Source organism: Phascolarctos cinereus, unplaced genomic scaffold (assembly GCF_003287225.1).
Source record: "Phascolarctos cinereus isolate Bilbo 61053 unplaced genomic scaffold, phaCin_HiC Scaffold_4;HRSCAF=312, whole genome shotgun sequence".
NCBI lineage: Eukaryota > Metazoa > Chordata > Mammalia > Diprotodontia > Phascolarctidae > Phascolarctos > Phascolarctos cinereus.
The window spans coordinates 20,976,500-20,993,250 of NW_027555847.1; the positions used below are offsets into that span (position 1 = coordinate 20,976,500).

The window sequence follows — 16,751 nt, forward strand, 5'->3', positions numbered from 1 at the left end:
GGTGAAAAAGGATGAGTTGTGTGTAATCCTAAAACCAGCTTTGGGTAGACAGGTTGGGCAGACAAAAGGGGAACCCTTGCCAGCAGCTGGGAGTTTGGAATGGGAAAGCAGTTTGGTGAAGATTTTGCATTCAATTATGGAATTGAGTTTGGAGTGAGAACAGAACATGCTGTTGGAGAAATATGGTAGAAAGTCAGAGATGAGTAAGGAAAAAGAAGCAGTTTAAATAATAAAACTCCTTTTTGTTGTAGCCCTAGAAAATCATTGAGAATCCCTAAATAAGCCTTTTGCTTGCTCTGTCAGTCTAGGCTTTTTTTATTGAAAGCAAAAATAAGATCAGAATACAAATTAGGATGTGTTTGTGTCTGGGGGGAGATGTTGGGAATATGTTTTAGATGTTCATAAATTAAAATTATGATTCTTTCCTCACAAATTTTTAAAAATCTACTAATTTGGTCATGTATTTTAACATTTTGAGTAAGTGTATAATAACTACTATATAAAATATCCAGCGGCAGAGTAATTTCTGTCTTTAAAAGTTGTATTTGGAAGAATGCACATGTATTTCTTGGGAGTTATGCATTTTATTATAAATAAAATCAATATACTACTTTTAAAATGCTAATTGACAGGGGTTTTTGTTTTAATATGTTTCATAAAATTTGTTTTGTTTTTCTATTTAAAATTAGCTTTTCAGTTATTATTATTGGACCTGGGCACATAGCCGATGTTCAACAGTTGTGGAAATAGTGAGGAAAATGTCATGAAAAAGAAAGAAGTGCCATCTATGGCCTGCCTGCTGACATTTAATGTGACATCTGAAAATACCTTGTAAATGTCAATACTTAGCATGTCTAAAAAAGTGGATACCATTTATGTATGTGTGTATATGTGTCTGTTTGTATTTTTATATTACATATACATGTGCATATATGTGTGTATGTGTGTGTATACACATACACGCGCACATATATATTTTTATTTAATTATAGCCTTCTCTAAGTTAGGGTGAGGAGATGAATCCTGGCTAATGATTGTGAGGATTGGTGAGAGGGAGAAAAAAGTTAAAAGTGTATAGCAGAGAACAAAAGAAAACTTGGAAGCACAAAAAAGCAGAGGAGCTTTGAAAACAATATGTAGTATTGATTACATAGTTTTTCCAAAAAAAGTTAACAGTCGGAAATGGAAATTCATGGTTTTATATTGAATCCTCTCTTTATATTCTGCTGTGTATTTAAGTTCAAAATGAATTAAAAAATTTAAATTTGAAAAAAAAAGTTGGTACCTAAACTCAAAAGATTTAAAATACTGTTATTTTATGTGTTAATGAAAACAAAGTAGTTTAACTAATGAAGAAGGGCATCTGAATTGATGATGTTTAGAAGTTTACATCTCTCACTGTTAGAGCTGGAATGTCTGGAGGTATGCCATAGATTCACGTTTTATTGCAATTTCAAACAGATCTAACTTAGTAGGTTGTGTGTAGTACAAGATATTGTATCATAGCTTTTGACTCATTTACTTTTCTGAAGATCTTTTTCTAAAAATTAACACAGGAAATTGCTGCAAGAGTAAATCAGTCAGCTCTAGAAGCAGTCACCCCATCACCATCTTTCCAGCAGAGGCATGAGAGCTTGCGGCCAAACCCGTGAGTTACATGACTGCTTATTTAAAGAGCTTTGTAAAATGGTTAAAGTGACCAGAATGATATGCTTTGATTTAAGCAGTGCTGTGCACACTAATATGGAAACAATTCTCTCAGGCAATATTACAATTATATTTTAATGGTGTGAATTTACAATTAACCTGCTAAAGTCAAAATTTTTAAAACAGCAGATCCTTCCATGGCATGTCCTTATCCAAAAATCTCCAGTGTTTGAGTATATTTATTTTATACTTCTGGATCTATTAACACATCTTTTAGAATTCCAAGAAGCCGTGATTTGATATGGTTAGAAATCAGGTTTTTGTATTTTTGTTTTCTCTCATCCTATCTTTTTTTTTTTTTTGGGCTAGGCAGTGTATGTCTGAAGTCGGATTTGAACTCAGGTCCCCCTGAATCCAGGGCCAGTGCTCTATCTACTGCGCCACCTAGCTGCCCCATCTTATCCCATCTTTTGCTTTTATACATAAATTTTGTTGAAAATTTCCCTTAAACTAATAAAAGTATTCAAACATATGCACAAAAATAAAAGGAAAAGACAATTATAGAATTGTTAATGATTGTGCATGTGCCAAATTTATTTACGAGTTTCAAACTCCAGCCCAGAAGATACACATACGTACATATGTATACATACAAATAGATTTAATACGGGAGTGTCCATATAAGCCTTATTTTGTGAAACTTTTATTTTCTAGTTTATTTAGCATGGATTTGTAACTATTTGTATGTGTATACAGGGTATCCCAAAAGTCTAGCATTTATAAAACTCATTAAAGTTTGCAAAGCTCTTTGAAAAAGGTTAAGAACCCTTGTACTAGTGGGACCATTCAGTCAAAGAACAGGTACAGTCTTGTAACTTAGTCTAATTTTATATTACTTTCCAAAAAGTCAAACAACTTGATAGCTTCTTTAGTAATGTAATAAAGGTCCTGTTTTTTTATCACAGCCTCCCTGCAGCATTGAATTGACATTTTTTATCTTAACCAATTTTATGAGTATCATTTGAGATGTCAGAGTTGTTTCAATTTGCATTTCTATGATTATTAAAGATTTAACATTTTTGTTGGGTTTTGATTATATCAAAAAAAAGTGATATACATCTACTTTTAAAAAATATTAAGTATAGTTTCCAAAATGAGTATTTTCTTGCTTTTCTCTCTTTTTAGACAAACTCGACCACCCACAGCTCGAACTAGTAGTTCAGGGTCTCTCGGATCTGAGTCAACAACTTTGGCCACCCTTTCCCTGGATTCTCTCGTTGCCCCAGACACACCTATACAATTTGACATAATTTCTCCTGTTAGCGAAGATCAACCTGGCCAGGCTAAAAATTCTGGGCAGGGAGGCAAGTAGGTGAAACAACATTAAAACTCTTACTCTTTCTTCTCCTTGTTTTTATAATTTAGCTTAACTATTTGAAATTGACCTACTCAGTATCATCTATCATTAATGTTATTTGCTTTTTCTATATCAGAAAATTAGCAGCTAGTCTCTTCATGTTTCTGAAATAAAGCATAATAAAAATCTGCTTGAATTCACCTTATATGTTGACTTCTCTTAATATATAGATTTGGAATACGTGGCTTTTACCCAAGTACTCAGCCATCCAGAGTTAATTGCTGAAATAAATTTAGCCATTTGATGTAATAGGTCAGGTGTATTCAAGAGATGCGTTTCATGTAGTGTTTATGCCAGGATTATTTTAGAACCACTTAGACCTTCCCAAATTTAGCTCTCTCCATCTGTTTGTTCCCAAATTTTATTTAAATTTTTAATTCTTCCATTTTTCTTACTGTAAGTGGCATAAAAATTCAGTAATTTTTCAAAATGAGGAAAACACTTTTTCTCTTCCCTTTGTGTATGTTCATACTTTCATTTCCAGTGTATTTTTTCATCTGCCTTGAGAAACAGTCTGAAAGTTTAGATTTTTACTTTACTACATTTAGATTAATAATAAGCATAGAGATGAAGAAATATCTGTATTACAGAGCTGTTCTAGATAGCTCTATTTGTGGCTAAATTAATACACTAATTAACATTTCACCAAATTAGTGCGCTGAGCAAACTTTTATCGTAGTTTTCGTTACAATATTTCATTGTTACAGAGATTCTTCCTATAGCTGTAGTGCTGGTCAAATAGTTTCTCCTGAGATATAACAGCTGTAATTAAGAAAAGCCTGATGCAGTGCAGTTAGCCTATGAGGCAAATGTGTAGCTAGCTTATAGGACTATGAGGCATTGTTATTATTAGTTCAGTCTTTGCTTCTCAAACCTGTACAAAAACCTGAACTTTTAGAGATTTTATGTTTAATATATGTGTTTATACCCATTGCCCTTTCTTTCTCCCTGGGACTGGAAAAAATAATAATAGCTAGCATTTATATAGCTCTTTAAGATTTACAAAGCACTTAACAGATATTTTATCCTCACTATAGCCCTATGAGATAGATGCTATTATTATCCCTATTTTACAGTGAAGAAAACTGAGTCAGGCAGAGGTTAAATGGTCACACAGGTAGCAAGTGTCCAAAGTCAGGTCTTCCTGACTCCAAGTTCTATCCATTGTCTCCTGTGGCTATTACAGAAAAGGCTTCTCTTTCTGGGAACTAAGGAAGGAAGGGTATCCTGGGGTAGAGGTTTCTAGCTGGACTCTGCCCAGCCTTCCCCTCCCAGTCTTTAGCGCCCTTAGTTTGTCTAAGGTGAAGATCATCAAATCAAGAGAAGAATCAGCTCAGGCCCTGTTCTTTTGCTCACCTAGAACCGAGGTCTCTTCCTACTCTTGGAAGGAGGGTTGAGATCCCAACTCCTTGTCCCTCCCCTCTCCCTAATCCCCTTCCAAGCCTCCAGGAGGCAGAGCCATCTTGTAGTACCTTTCCTTCTGGGTCTCCAGCACAGCTGTTTTTTCCACACATCTCCCTGCCAGAGAACCAGGAGTGTGTCCATGTGTGTCTCTTCTACCCTCCCACCTAGCCTTATCTGGATGTTCTTATGCTGTCTCTGGGATACTGTTTGGGGCTTATTTTGTTTTTAAAGAACACTTTCCCTCTCCTCCCACCTGCTATACAAGACATAACTTATCTCTTTTTCTGAACATGACTACTAGCTTCAATCTTGTCTGATTCCTAACTTTAAAAAAAAAAAAAAAAGGAAGCAGCCCTCCAAAGGAGAGCAGAAGGGGTGAAAAGAAAGGTCTTTTCAGAAATCATTTCTCCAAGTACCTGATGGTAACTGTGACCTTTAAAAAATGTTTTTCCAGACGTACAAATCCATTTGGAGAATCTGGAGGAAGATCAAAGCCTGAAACTGAAGGTAAAAAAAATCTTCAGTATCCCTATCGATGCTTCCAATCAGTAAAATACGAGAGTGATTTATCATTTAGTTAATATTCATCAGCCACTGAAGACCCAATTTTCATAATCTCCATCATTGTAAGATGGTTTATCAGTCAGTCCAAGGGTATGTACATCACTGTCCCAGAGGTGAATCTGAATCTAGTTCACAAGATGTCACATTGCTATAGCCCTTTGAAGTTTGCAGAGTATTTTACACTTTTTTTTTTCATTTGGTTCCCACACCAACCCTATGAGGTAGGTACTACAGGGATGTTTATGCCCATTTAACATTTGAAGAAGCCAAAGTTCAAAGAAGTTATAAATTTCCCATGGTCACATAAGAAGTGTCTGTTTTGAATCCTATTCTTGACTGCCAAGTCCAGCCCTCTATCCACTGGTCAGCCTCTGTCTTATACCATGTTAAAAATGGTTTCCCACATTCTGTCTGTTCATATCTAAGCCCAGTTTGTGAGGGCTATGAAGTGTGCACCCCGAAGAATCATCACCATTTCTCTTCCTGTGGCCAAAAGGTCCTTTAATCAACTAAAATCTCCTAACCAGACAGTTGTCATCCCACTTCTTATCCTAGAGTTATAACTGATATTTGAACTTGTGTACCAGAAATGTCTTTTTCTTTGAACTTTGAATTTCCTGGAGCAGTGTGGTGCAATATGAAGAGCTGGCCTTAGAACTGTGAAGACCCAACTTCCAGGTCCTGCCTCTGATACATTGTTTGTATGACCCTTCACCAATCTCTACCATTCTGCTCTAGGCCTCTGGTGTCCAATCCAAATAGAAATCATTCCTGGGACTGCATAGTGACTTGGAAAAAACACAAATTAACGTTGTTTTATTATATTTTTATTTATTTTGTTAGATACTTCCTAATTCTATTTTAATCTGATTAGGCCCCTGGGGATTTTTGAGGGCTGTAGGAGGACCTCAAGTTTGATGCACTGTTCTAAGCAATTCTCTTAAAACTTTCGTTTGTAGAAAAAGTGCCCATCTGCAGGAGCAAAGGAAGTTCCCCATACCAGTGAATTCATAGATCCAAGCCCTGTTCCTGCCTTGATCACCTTTAACCCTTCTCTCCTCTTCCTGCCCCCCCCATCTAGTTGTTGCATTTTCTTTTCTGGTTTACCTAAATAATGTATGTGTGGCTTTTTCTAGTATATTCAGAAGTACTCTGTCCTAATATGATCATTGGATCATGTAAACTTAGATACTTATTTAATTCCAAAGGAAAAGAAAAATGGATTTTAAAATGATATGCCTTTTTCTGCTTTAGATTCCATTCTTCATCAGTTATTTATTGTCCGATTCCTTGGCTCTATGGAGGTAAAATCAGATGACAGTCCAGATGTTGTTTATGAAACAATGCGCCAAATCCTGGCAGCCCGTGCAATCCATAACATTTTCCGGATGACGGAATCACACTTGTTAGTTACTTGTGACTGTTTAAAGTAAGTAATCATTTTTGTCTAGTCTTTTTTTAGTCTAAATGTACTATTATCTCCTGATATTATTTTTATTATTAATTTTAGGTTAATTGACCCACAGACTCAAGTTACGAGGCTCAGAGTAAGTTACATAAGTTTTTTTAGCTGTACATGCCTGTGTACACATACATTTATAGTCTGTTTCATGTTCTAGTACATTAGTCATTCTGATGATACCTGCATGTTCTCATGGGACTGAAAACACCAGTAAAAGATCACCAATTAAGTTCTGCTCTAAGATTCTTCAGATATGTCCAGTGGTTATTGAACTCCCTGTGTAACTTAGAACAAGACCTAAGCAATTGGCAACTGTTTTTCATAACTTGAAAGTTTGACTGACATAATTAGTTCATCTCCTGATTTAGTTAACATAGCACATTAAAGAGCCTAGAATTAGAAACTAGAGTATTATGCTGAGGGTGAGGATGCACAAATACCTGCTTTGGAAGATCTGCAAGTCCATGTTATTTTCTTAGTTAATATTTGAAAATAAGGGTTTTTTTTTAAAATTTAATTTGATTTGAATACTTTAGGGACCTTAGCGCCAGGAAGTGAAGGACTTGCCATGATCACACAGGGCATTAGTGCTAGAGACAGGAGCAGGTGCTGGGGCTTGGGTATCCAGAGGCAGGACTCCCATGGTCTTCTTCTGCTTAGCCATATCCATTAAGTATGATGACATTTGCTATTGACAGAAGCACGGGTTAATATTATGTTAAAATGAATAATTATTAGAATAGAAACTAGAGATTTTTTAAAAAAAATATTGCTTTGAGATTCTTACTATTTCCTGTTGATTCCGTGTGTGTGTGTGTGTGTGTGTGTGTGTGAGACAGTTTCCCTTGCCCAGTGTGGTCCTGTATGCTACACATCAGGAAAGTAAACGTCTCTTTGGATTTGTGCTTCGGACATCAGGAGGCAGAGTCGAGAGTCACCCAGCTTCAGTCTGCTACATATTTGAATCCAATAATGAAGGAGAAAAGGTACTTTGCATTTTAACATCTGTTCTCATATATATAAGAAACATAGAATAGTGTTTAGTAAAGCCCCTAAAGGAAGCTCCAGTGTTGCCCGTTCCTCTGCCTAAGGAAGTTGAGGGCTGGGACTGCTGGACCTTGTCATGGGGATCTAGACAAGGCCTTGTACAGTCCACGTGGTCAGTAAGTGTGTGAGTGATCCTGTTCCCTGTGGCTTTGTTGGTCGTTGTCCTTCATAATCGAAGAGGACCAAAATGACATCAATATGTGGGGATCAGTGCACAGTGTGTGTCCCACTGTGGCTGATCAGACCAGTACGAGCTCAAATACAAACATCTGGAATGGAGATGTCTCTACGTGGTACCCATCTCCCATCAGAGTCTCTTGCTGTCCTTCATTACCCAGGGAATAGAGGACAACTGTTCTCACACCTTTGGAAAGGCCTTCAGTGTAGAAGAAGCGGTAGTCTTGGCCATTTACTGTACTTTTGAACTCTCCAGTGTCCTTGCATTGGACCTAAGAAAGCATGAAGGGGGGATCTAGAAGGTAAAAACAAACCGAGCACAGACACCAAGGGGTGGAGTTCTTGGATCAGCTGGCTTGTGTGGCAGCTTGTTTTCTGCTCTGTGCTGGTGACTCTGGTTGTGCCAGAGGGACTCGGGGAACATTGAAATAAGTTCTTCAGATTCCTTTCCTCAAAGTGAGAATGCTTTTAAACTGTATTTTTTGTTTTAGATTTGTGATTCTGTGGGACTTGCAAAACAGATCGCTTTGCATGCTGAATTGGTAAGACTCCAGAACATAACTGTATTAAATTGGTGTGTTAACTTGATGTGCTCCCTAAAGTCTGCCATGTCTATGGAAATTAGGGTCAGCAGTTACTAAGCAAGCAGCAAACCTGACTCACTGTCCTTAGAGGATTAGATGAAGGAACTCGGGCTACAGAGCCTAGAGAAATCAGGAGGCTCTGTCCCCTGCAAAGGGCTTGAGCTTGTTCTGCTTGTCTTAAGAAGATGGAGCTAGGAGACATGGGGAGAAATTGCACAGAGGCAGATTTAGGGCTCATTATAAAGGAAATCTTCCTAACGGGTATTCAGAGGTGACAAGGGCTGCCTCAGGAGGCCACTGAAGGGCTTCCAGTCAAGGACTAGGCAGCCATTTGTCCAAGATGTTGTAGAGGAGGTATTTGGGTACAGCTTTGACTAAACTCTTTTGAGGCAGGGGAGGTGTAGCGGCTGGGGGAAGAGGAGGAAGACCATGGGATTAGGAGAGGACTCCTTTGGAGTCAGAAGATCTGAGTGTGAATTCTGACTGGGCCCATGACTTAGCAGGTAAGCAGTCCCAAGTATTTCATAACCTCTATGGGCCTCAGCTTTGTGGTCTGGTTTTTTTTTTCCATTTTTAGTATCTTATTTTTCCTTCAGTTACATGTGAAAACAATTTTTAAAACTCATTGTATTTTTTTAAAGTTTTGAGATCTAAATTCTATTCCTCCCTCCCTCCCTTCTCCCCACCCGGAGATAATAAGCAGTCTGATATAGGATATACATGTGCAATCATGTAAAACATTTCCATGTTAGTCATTTTGTGTAGGAAAAATCAAACAAAAATAAAGGAAGTGAAAAATAGTCTGCTTTGGTCCGTATTCAGGCAACATAAGTGCTTTCTCTGGAGGTAGATAGCATTTTTCATTTTGAGTCCTTTGAGGTTGTCTTGATCACTGTTTTATTGAGAGTAGCCAAGTCATTCACAATTGTTCATCATACAATATTGCTTTGTACAACATCTTGGTTCTGATACTTCACTCTGCCTCAATTCATGTAAGTCTTTCCAGGTTTTTCTGAAAGCATCACGTCTGTCATTTCTTATAGCACAGTAATATTCCATTATAATCATATACCACAACTCGTTCAGCCATTTGCCAGTTGATAGACATCACCTCAATTTCCATTACTTAGCCACTACAAAAGGAGATGCTATAAATATTTTTGTATGAATAGATTCTTCCCCACTCCTTTTTTTTTTTTTGGCAAGGCAGTTGGGGTTAAGTGACTTGTCCACAGTCACACTAGTAAATGTTATGTGTCTGAGGCCACATTTGAATTCAAGTCCTCCTGACTCCCTCTATCCACTGCACCACCTAGCTGCCCCTCATCCCTTTTTTTAATCTCTTTGGGATACAGACCTGGTTCAAAGGGTATGCACAGTTTTATAGCCCTTTGGGCATAGTTCCAAATTGCTCTCCAGAATGAAGAGTTCACAACTTCACCAACAGTGCACTTAGTGTTACAATTTTCCAACCTCCCCTCCAACATTTATCATTTTCCTTTTTGTCATATTAGCTAATCTGATAGGTGTAAGGTGATACCTCAGGAGTTGTTTTAATTTGCATTTCTCTAATTAAAAGAGCATTTTTTCATATGTAACTTTAGATGGCTCTGATTTCTTTGTCTGAAAACTGCCTGTTTAGATCCTTTGACCATTTATCAATTGGGGAATGACTTGTATCCTTATAAATTTGACTCAGTTCTCTATATATCTTAGAAGTGAGGCCTTTATCAGAGATAACTTGATGTAAAAAGATTTTTCCCAGCTTTTTGCTTACCTTCTAATTTTGAATGCATTTGTTTTGTTTGTGCAAAAACTTTTTAATTTTATACAATCAAAATGATCGGTTTTACAATTTGTAATGCTGTCTGTATCTTGTTTGGTCCTAAATTCTTCCCTTCGCCATAGATTGGACAAATAAACTATTCTGTGCTCTCCTAATTTGCTTGTGTATCACCTTTATGTTTAAATCATGTACCTATTTTGACCTGATCTTAGTATGTGGTGTAAGATATTGGTCTATTACCTAGTTTCTGCCATATTGTTTTCCAGTTTTCCCAGCAGTTTTTGTCAGATAATGAGTTTTTGTCCCCAAAACTTGGATCTTTTGGTTTATCAAACCCTAAGTTACTGTGGTCATTTACTACAATGTATTGTATGCCTACTCTATCCCACTGATCCCCCACTCTATTTCTTGGCCAGCACCAGATTGTTTTGATGCTTACCACTCTATAATACGATTTGAGATCTAGCACAGCTAGGCTACCTTTTTTCACATTTTTAAAATTGATTCCTTTGATGTTCTTGGCCTTCCTTATGAATTTATTTTGTCGGGCTTTATAAAATAAGTTTTGGTAGTTTGATGTGGCACTGAATAAGTAGATTAATTTAGGTAAAATTGTCATTTTTATTATATTGGTTCAGCCTACCCAGGAGCAATTAATATTTTTCCATTTGTTTAGATCTGACTTTATTTGTGTGAGAAGTGTTTTGTAATTGGGTTCATATAGTTCCTGGGTTTGTCTTGGCAGATAGACTCTCAAGTATTTTATGTCATCTACAATTATTTTAAATAGAATTTCTCCTTCTGTCTCTTGCTGCTGGACTTTGTTAGGAACACACAGAAATGCTGGTGATTTATGTGGGTTTGTTTTATAATCCTACAACTTGGCTAAAGTTGTTAATTATTTCAACTAGTTTTTTAGTTGAATCTCTAGGATTGTCTAAGTATCTGTACCATCATATAATCTTCAAAGAGTAATAGTTTTGTTTCTTCATTGTCTAGTCTTATTCCTTTAATTTCTTTTTCTTCTCTTCCTACTGCCTGTGGCATTCAGGGATGGGAGAAATCACTTACTATAGCTTCTCATTTAATTTCTTGATCATTATTCAGTCTGGAGCAAACTTCAGACTTTTGCTGGAGTAGGAATATAGAAGCCAGACAGTCTGCCTCCCTCCCATTGAGGCATTTTATTACTACAATCAAGTTTTTTTGAAATAAAATACTTTGAAGTTGTGCATTAATATAATAATGAAGTATAAAAATAACCCATTATATGGCTGCTTTAATGTAAAAGAGAGGATTTAAGTGTACTGTTTATTAAGGTTTAATCAAGTAAGAATTCATTTCTAGAATAGATTAAAACAATATGTATGTAAATTTGTACAAATGAATTTATCTTTTCCTCTTCAGGATCGCAGAGCATCAGAGAAACAAAAAGAAATAGAGAGAGTAAAAGAGAAACAACAGAAGGAACTGAATAAGCAGAAACAAATTGAAAAGGTATCATTTTTTCTAAAATGTGGTAACTTGGGCAGCAGAGGTATTTTTAGATTTTCTTTCAAAATCAAGCTGTAACTTGAGCCACCTTATTGCTTCATAATTGCTTTCCAAAATGCCGCCTAAATGTATTGAGTGACCTGGCAAGTGTCACAAGGTGAACTTGGTGTTTTCACAACCATGCTGTTATTTACATATTCACACGTGACATCACTTTGAGAGAGGAGGTGCCAGGGCAGTGCCAGTGCTCGGTACATTTATGGAGCACTTTTAGAATGGTCTTCGGAGCCAGCTGCACGTACTGCTGACAGTCCTGAATTGGACAATGCTTGGGTTTTTGAGGATGCGTTTGATTTTTTTTACTTGTCTGAGAGTCATAAAGAGCCAAGTCGGGTAAATAAAAAAAGTGATCTGGTTGAGGGATAACATTTTTGGTCAAAAGCTGTCAGTCAGGCAGTCAACAAGCATTTATTAAGAAGTATGCTAGGCACTGTGCTTGGCAGTAGAGATGTGATTTTAAAATCAAAGTAGAATTATAAAATAATGAAACTTCTTTATAATGCTAGTCTTTTTAAAAAAAAATCTCTAGATCAGTTGAGGTGATTCCTCAAGTGTGAAACTATTTTATTTTGCAAGCAAAAAAGTGTCCTAGGATACCAGCATAATAGTTCACTTATTCCTAAGAGTTCTTGGAACAAGGCCAGTTCTGAAAAAGTACTTAGTTAGATTTTCAAGTAGCCTCTCATTTTAGCAATTTGTTGTTGTTTTATGCTAGCCATGTAGATTTCCGTTTGATTAGAGAGGGCCATGAAAGTCATTGTGATTTCTTACTTTTCCTAGGACTTAGAGGAACAAAGTCGATTAATAGCTGCCTCCAGTAGACCGAACCAGACGAGTGGAGAAGGACAATTTGTGGTCCTTAGTAGTAGCCAGTCTGAAGAGAGTGATTTGGGAGAAGATGGAAAGAAGAAAGAGTCAGAAGCGTGAGGTGATCCGTTTTTGGGTGGCTTTTTTCCACCATCAGAATCTATTAACAGTTTCTGAGGTGAAACAGCACAAGTTAAACAACCTTAAGAGGCATCAAGGTGGATACTTCAGATTTTTTTCTAGAAGACTGAACTTGCCAACCAAGTTTTACATTGATTTTTTTCCTCTTAAAATCGACTTACAATTACTGTAATAACAATAACTTAACACCTAATTCCACGTGTTTAAAAAAAATCTGTCAGTTTACTGAAGTAGGTTGCTGCAGAATTTTACTGAATTTTTTTTCTCAATTTCAAACTTTGTATCTTGGCTTTGCAACTGGGTACAGCTAAAAGGCATTATTTATCCTTGGGCTTCAGCTATACAGGGGGTTGTTATTTCTGTCTGCTGGAAGCAGGAAGAAGCTTTATACTGAACAGATTCAAAATCATTTGCATTTTATGCAAAAAATCACTCATCCTTGTGAGACTAATATTACAACAGTGAATGTGCAATACACCTTGGAACAGTCCTGGGACACAGTTTTTATGTGTGTGGTTTTAGAGTTTTCAGGGAGGTGCCATTTAATCTCAGAGTGCATCATTGGCATGACTTCATGGGATGTAATTACATCTTGGTGTATGTGGAAATAGAAACAAAGGTTTCTCCATGTCAAGATGAACCTCTCGGTTGGCATGTTATGTGAGCATCACATTCTCATTCTCAGGGTGGGACTTGAAATACTGCCACCAAGTAGTAGTGGTGAAAGTTAAAGGTTTGGGGGCTGTGGAAGGACATCTTTTTGTTCAGATACGTTGTAGATAGTGAATTTGGACAGGGCAATTTGGCCTTTGGTATCTGCTTTACTCAGTGATGAATTCTATTTTTTATATCATACAAAATCATAATGTTCATTACAGTTGAGTGACATTGCAACAAAAGTTCTTCAGCAATTATGTTTACTGATTAAGCAGAAATCCCTGAATATTTGGGGGTTTGTGCTCACTTGGAATAATTTCAACTGACATTCTCCAAATCTTCACCGCTAAGTAACCCTCAGCTTCTTGCTGTGTATGATATTGAATCTTCCATAATGGCAAACAACTAATTTATAAAAATGTCATATTTGCACTAATTATTGTAAATAATACTATTTTAATGAGTGGAAGACACATACATAGGATTCAAAAACATCTTGTAATGTCTGTTATGGTATAGAAAAACTTAAAAAAGAAAACGGTTTTGGCTCTGAGCCATAGTTATAAATGATGACAATTTTCTACAGGCCACGTCCATGTCAGATGTTTATTTTTTACAATTATTAATGTTTCTGACAAATAGTGCTTCTCCTAAGTTTAAGAATTTTACACAAAAATATAGTTTCAGCAAATTAAATGTATTAAGAAATGTTTTCATCAGTTTGTGAATTTGGTCAGAAGTTAGTTTCCAATAACAATCTGAAATTTCACAAGGGAAAACTCTATTCTTTAAAATGCAGCTGTTTTCCTCAAAAGTGAACTGAAGGGGTTCATTTTTGGCTTTTACTCAGTGTGTGGGTTACTGCTTTCTGTGATCACTAGAACAGGTGATGTCAGATCCTTAATTAGGCCTTTCTTTTATCTGTCTGTGTGCCAAGTGGAAATTTTGACTTACTTAATGCTTACAGGCAGCATCAGGTTACCAAGACATTTAGTTTAAAAAAAAAAACATTTACAGCTGGTCCATATGACTGAATTTATTTGAGAATATGATATGACTTACTGCTTATATAGAGAATGGTATAAATGTCAACATGACCTAATTCCTTCATTTGAAAAGTTGTCCTTTGATCAATAATCATCCATGTAAAATCTTGCTCTTAAGTCGTTATTGATAAATAGTGCATATTCTGCTTAAATCATTTGTTTACATCATAGATTGTGTCCATTTACTCTTATTTCAAATGCAGTCTCTATAACCTTTAGGGAAGTTCTTTAAAAACAAGAAACAAGGGAAGATTTTTAGCAAGAAGGGAAAGTTCTGTATAAGCTGGAAAAATTGAGTGATAAAAATAATATCTTTTATTGCTAATACAGTATGACTTTGATTTGGGAAGAGCAAAGTGAGGAAGGTAGATGATTTTCCTGTTTTTCTTGAGTCCCTACAATATGGTCTCACTTTTGTTTTGAAGTATTGTCAATTTTATGATATCAAACCCATATCCAACTGTAAATTTAAAAAACTCTAAAACTGAATAAAAATTAGTTTTTAATTAGTTGCTATCCTGGATGACTTCAGCCTCTGCTCTACTGTAGATAATTGAAAGTTGACTACATATGTTTGTTTCTGATGGTTGTAAAAGGACTTTATCTCTACCAAATTTCTTCTACTTGACTAGTCCAAAGTCTTGTTTCTTCTTGCCTAGATTACTGTAAAAGCCTAGGTGGTTTTTTTGCCTCCCTTCCATCCCTTCTTCAATCTGTCATTCATACTGTGGTCGTAGAAAACTTCTTAATGCACTGAGCTTATCACTACACTCTTCTGTCCCCAGACCTCCCCATTGCCTCCTGAATCACGTGTGGACTGCTGGTCTGCATAACAGTGTGGTTCCAGCATACTTTTCCAGCCTTATTATATACTATTCCGTTATCATATATTCTATATTCTAGTCAAAGTAGACTATTCTCTGTCTCTTGGGGTCACCCTGTCAGCTCCCATCCACTGCCCCCACTCAGTCTGTACTAAAGTCCATCTGTTCTTGTGAAGCCACACTCCAGCCCCGCTTTCTCCATGAATTGTTCCTTGTTTGCAGCAGCTGAACCCTTCCTTCACGGTCATCAAGTTCTATCATATGTGTGTCTTCCCCTCTCACACTGTACCCTTCCTTGAGGGAGGGGTTATGACAGGTCTTTCTGCCCCTCTGTACCATAGGTGCCTTGCATGGAGTAGGTGCTTAATATCTCTTTATTTAATTGAATCCTGATGATAATAGGATTAGGATTTAAGGTATTTTCCCCAGATTAATGTTCTTAATGATTAAAGATGTAAGCAGGACCAGTGCACATCCTGAAGATACACATACAATATTTAAGCAGAAATTTTCGAAGGCCCTGGTCCCTCACGTAAACACCTGCCCTTCTACCCTAAGTAAGAAGTTAGAAGCCAGCTGTTACATTCTCCTTTCAACTGTCGTCCAGTGCTAACATCGGACACTTGTTGGCATCTTTGAAGTTGTGCCTGAAGTCAGTGTTGTGCCATACTACCACACCTCCACTTCACGGGTTTTTATAACAGAACCCTAAAACTTCGGTGATTTTTTAAAAGGTTGTTTTGACCTAAGTTAAAAAGATAAAGAAAAAAGAATAAATGATTGAGAAATGAACATAATGCTAATATGAGAATTCTTATTTAACAAAGAAATCAACCCGTCTACAAATTTTGGAGTCTGATGCAAGAAGTTCAGGTATTTTATAGGAAGTTTTCTTTTAAATTCTAAACATCTGAAGCATCCATTGGATCACAAGGCATTGGGTCATCTCACTGGTTTGGTTTTTGTTCTTGTTTCATTTAATAGCTCAGGCTCAGACCTGGTCCATTTCAGGTGCCCAAAAGAGCCCCTGTTAAGGCGAGCATTTCATTCCATTTGGAGAAATGGTGACTTGCCTTACATCTGTGAGATTTAATCCTCATTCCCATGAAATTAAAGACACAATTATTAGGAAGCACATCTGTGGGGATGTCAGAATTTCATTACATTTTTAAGCTGTCGCTTGTGATTGTCTAAGATAATTTATCATGTATGTGAAGAGCTAACATGAGAACAGGCCCATGTACAAACCAGGTTCATGTACAAAAATGACTACTTTTTGTAGTATGTTCGAGTGATTTTGTAATGTGACATGGGCAAATGTTTGTAATGCTAGATTGATTCTTTTATTGGTGTAATTTTCAGCAGTTTTCAATAAGTAAGAATCATGCAAAATTTCCCTTTAGAATTGGGATTGTATATAAGACAGTGGTGACATTGGGATTTTTTTTTATATTGTAAAAATGGGCATAGAATATTGGTGACAGGACTGAATGGTAATATGCCATTTGAATTTTAAATGTAATAAAATAACGTGTTTTGTATGTAATAATTTGGGGTTTGAAATAGGTGAATGGAATATAAATATCTGTACTGAATTTAAGTGCTTTCACATGACATACATTGTCAAAGATTCG

The 16,751-nt window shown here is 36.5% G+C and overlaps 1 protein-coding gene across 2 annotated transcripts in view; it reads left to right on the forward strand.

The window, feature by feature from the left end:
* The window catches only part of APPL1 (adaptor protein, phosphotyrosine interacting with PH domain and leucine zipper 1), a 42,364-nt gene extending 27,562 nt beyond the window's left edge, over positions 1-14,802 (forward strand). For both annotated transcript variants that reach the window (XM_078152105.1, XM_020968935.2), the window contains 9 exons: positions 1,557-1,648; positions 2,833-3,015; positions 4,923-4,975; positions 6,287-6,461; positions 6,543-6,579; positions 7,334-7,480; positions 8,210-8,260; positions 11,496-11,585; positions 12,423-14,802. In XM_078152105.1, coding sequence (XP_078008231.1) covers positions 1,557-1,648; positions 2,833-3,015; positions 4,923-4,975; positions 6,287-6,461; positions 6,543-6,579; positions 7,334-7,480; positions 8,210-8,260; positions 11,496-11,585; positions 12,423-12,569 — 975 coding nt within the window. In that variant the 3' untranslated portion in view covers positions 12,570-14,802. The remainder of the gene's footprint in view (positions 1-1,556; positions 1,649-2,832; positions 3,016-4,922; positions 4,976-6,286; positions 6,462-6,542; positions 6,580-7,333; positions 7,481-8,209; positions 8,261-11,495; positions 11,586-12,422) is intronic.
* The last annotated feature ends 1,949 nt before the right edge of the window (positions 14,803-16,751 follow it).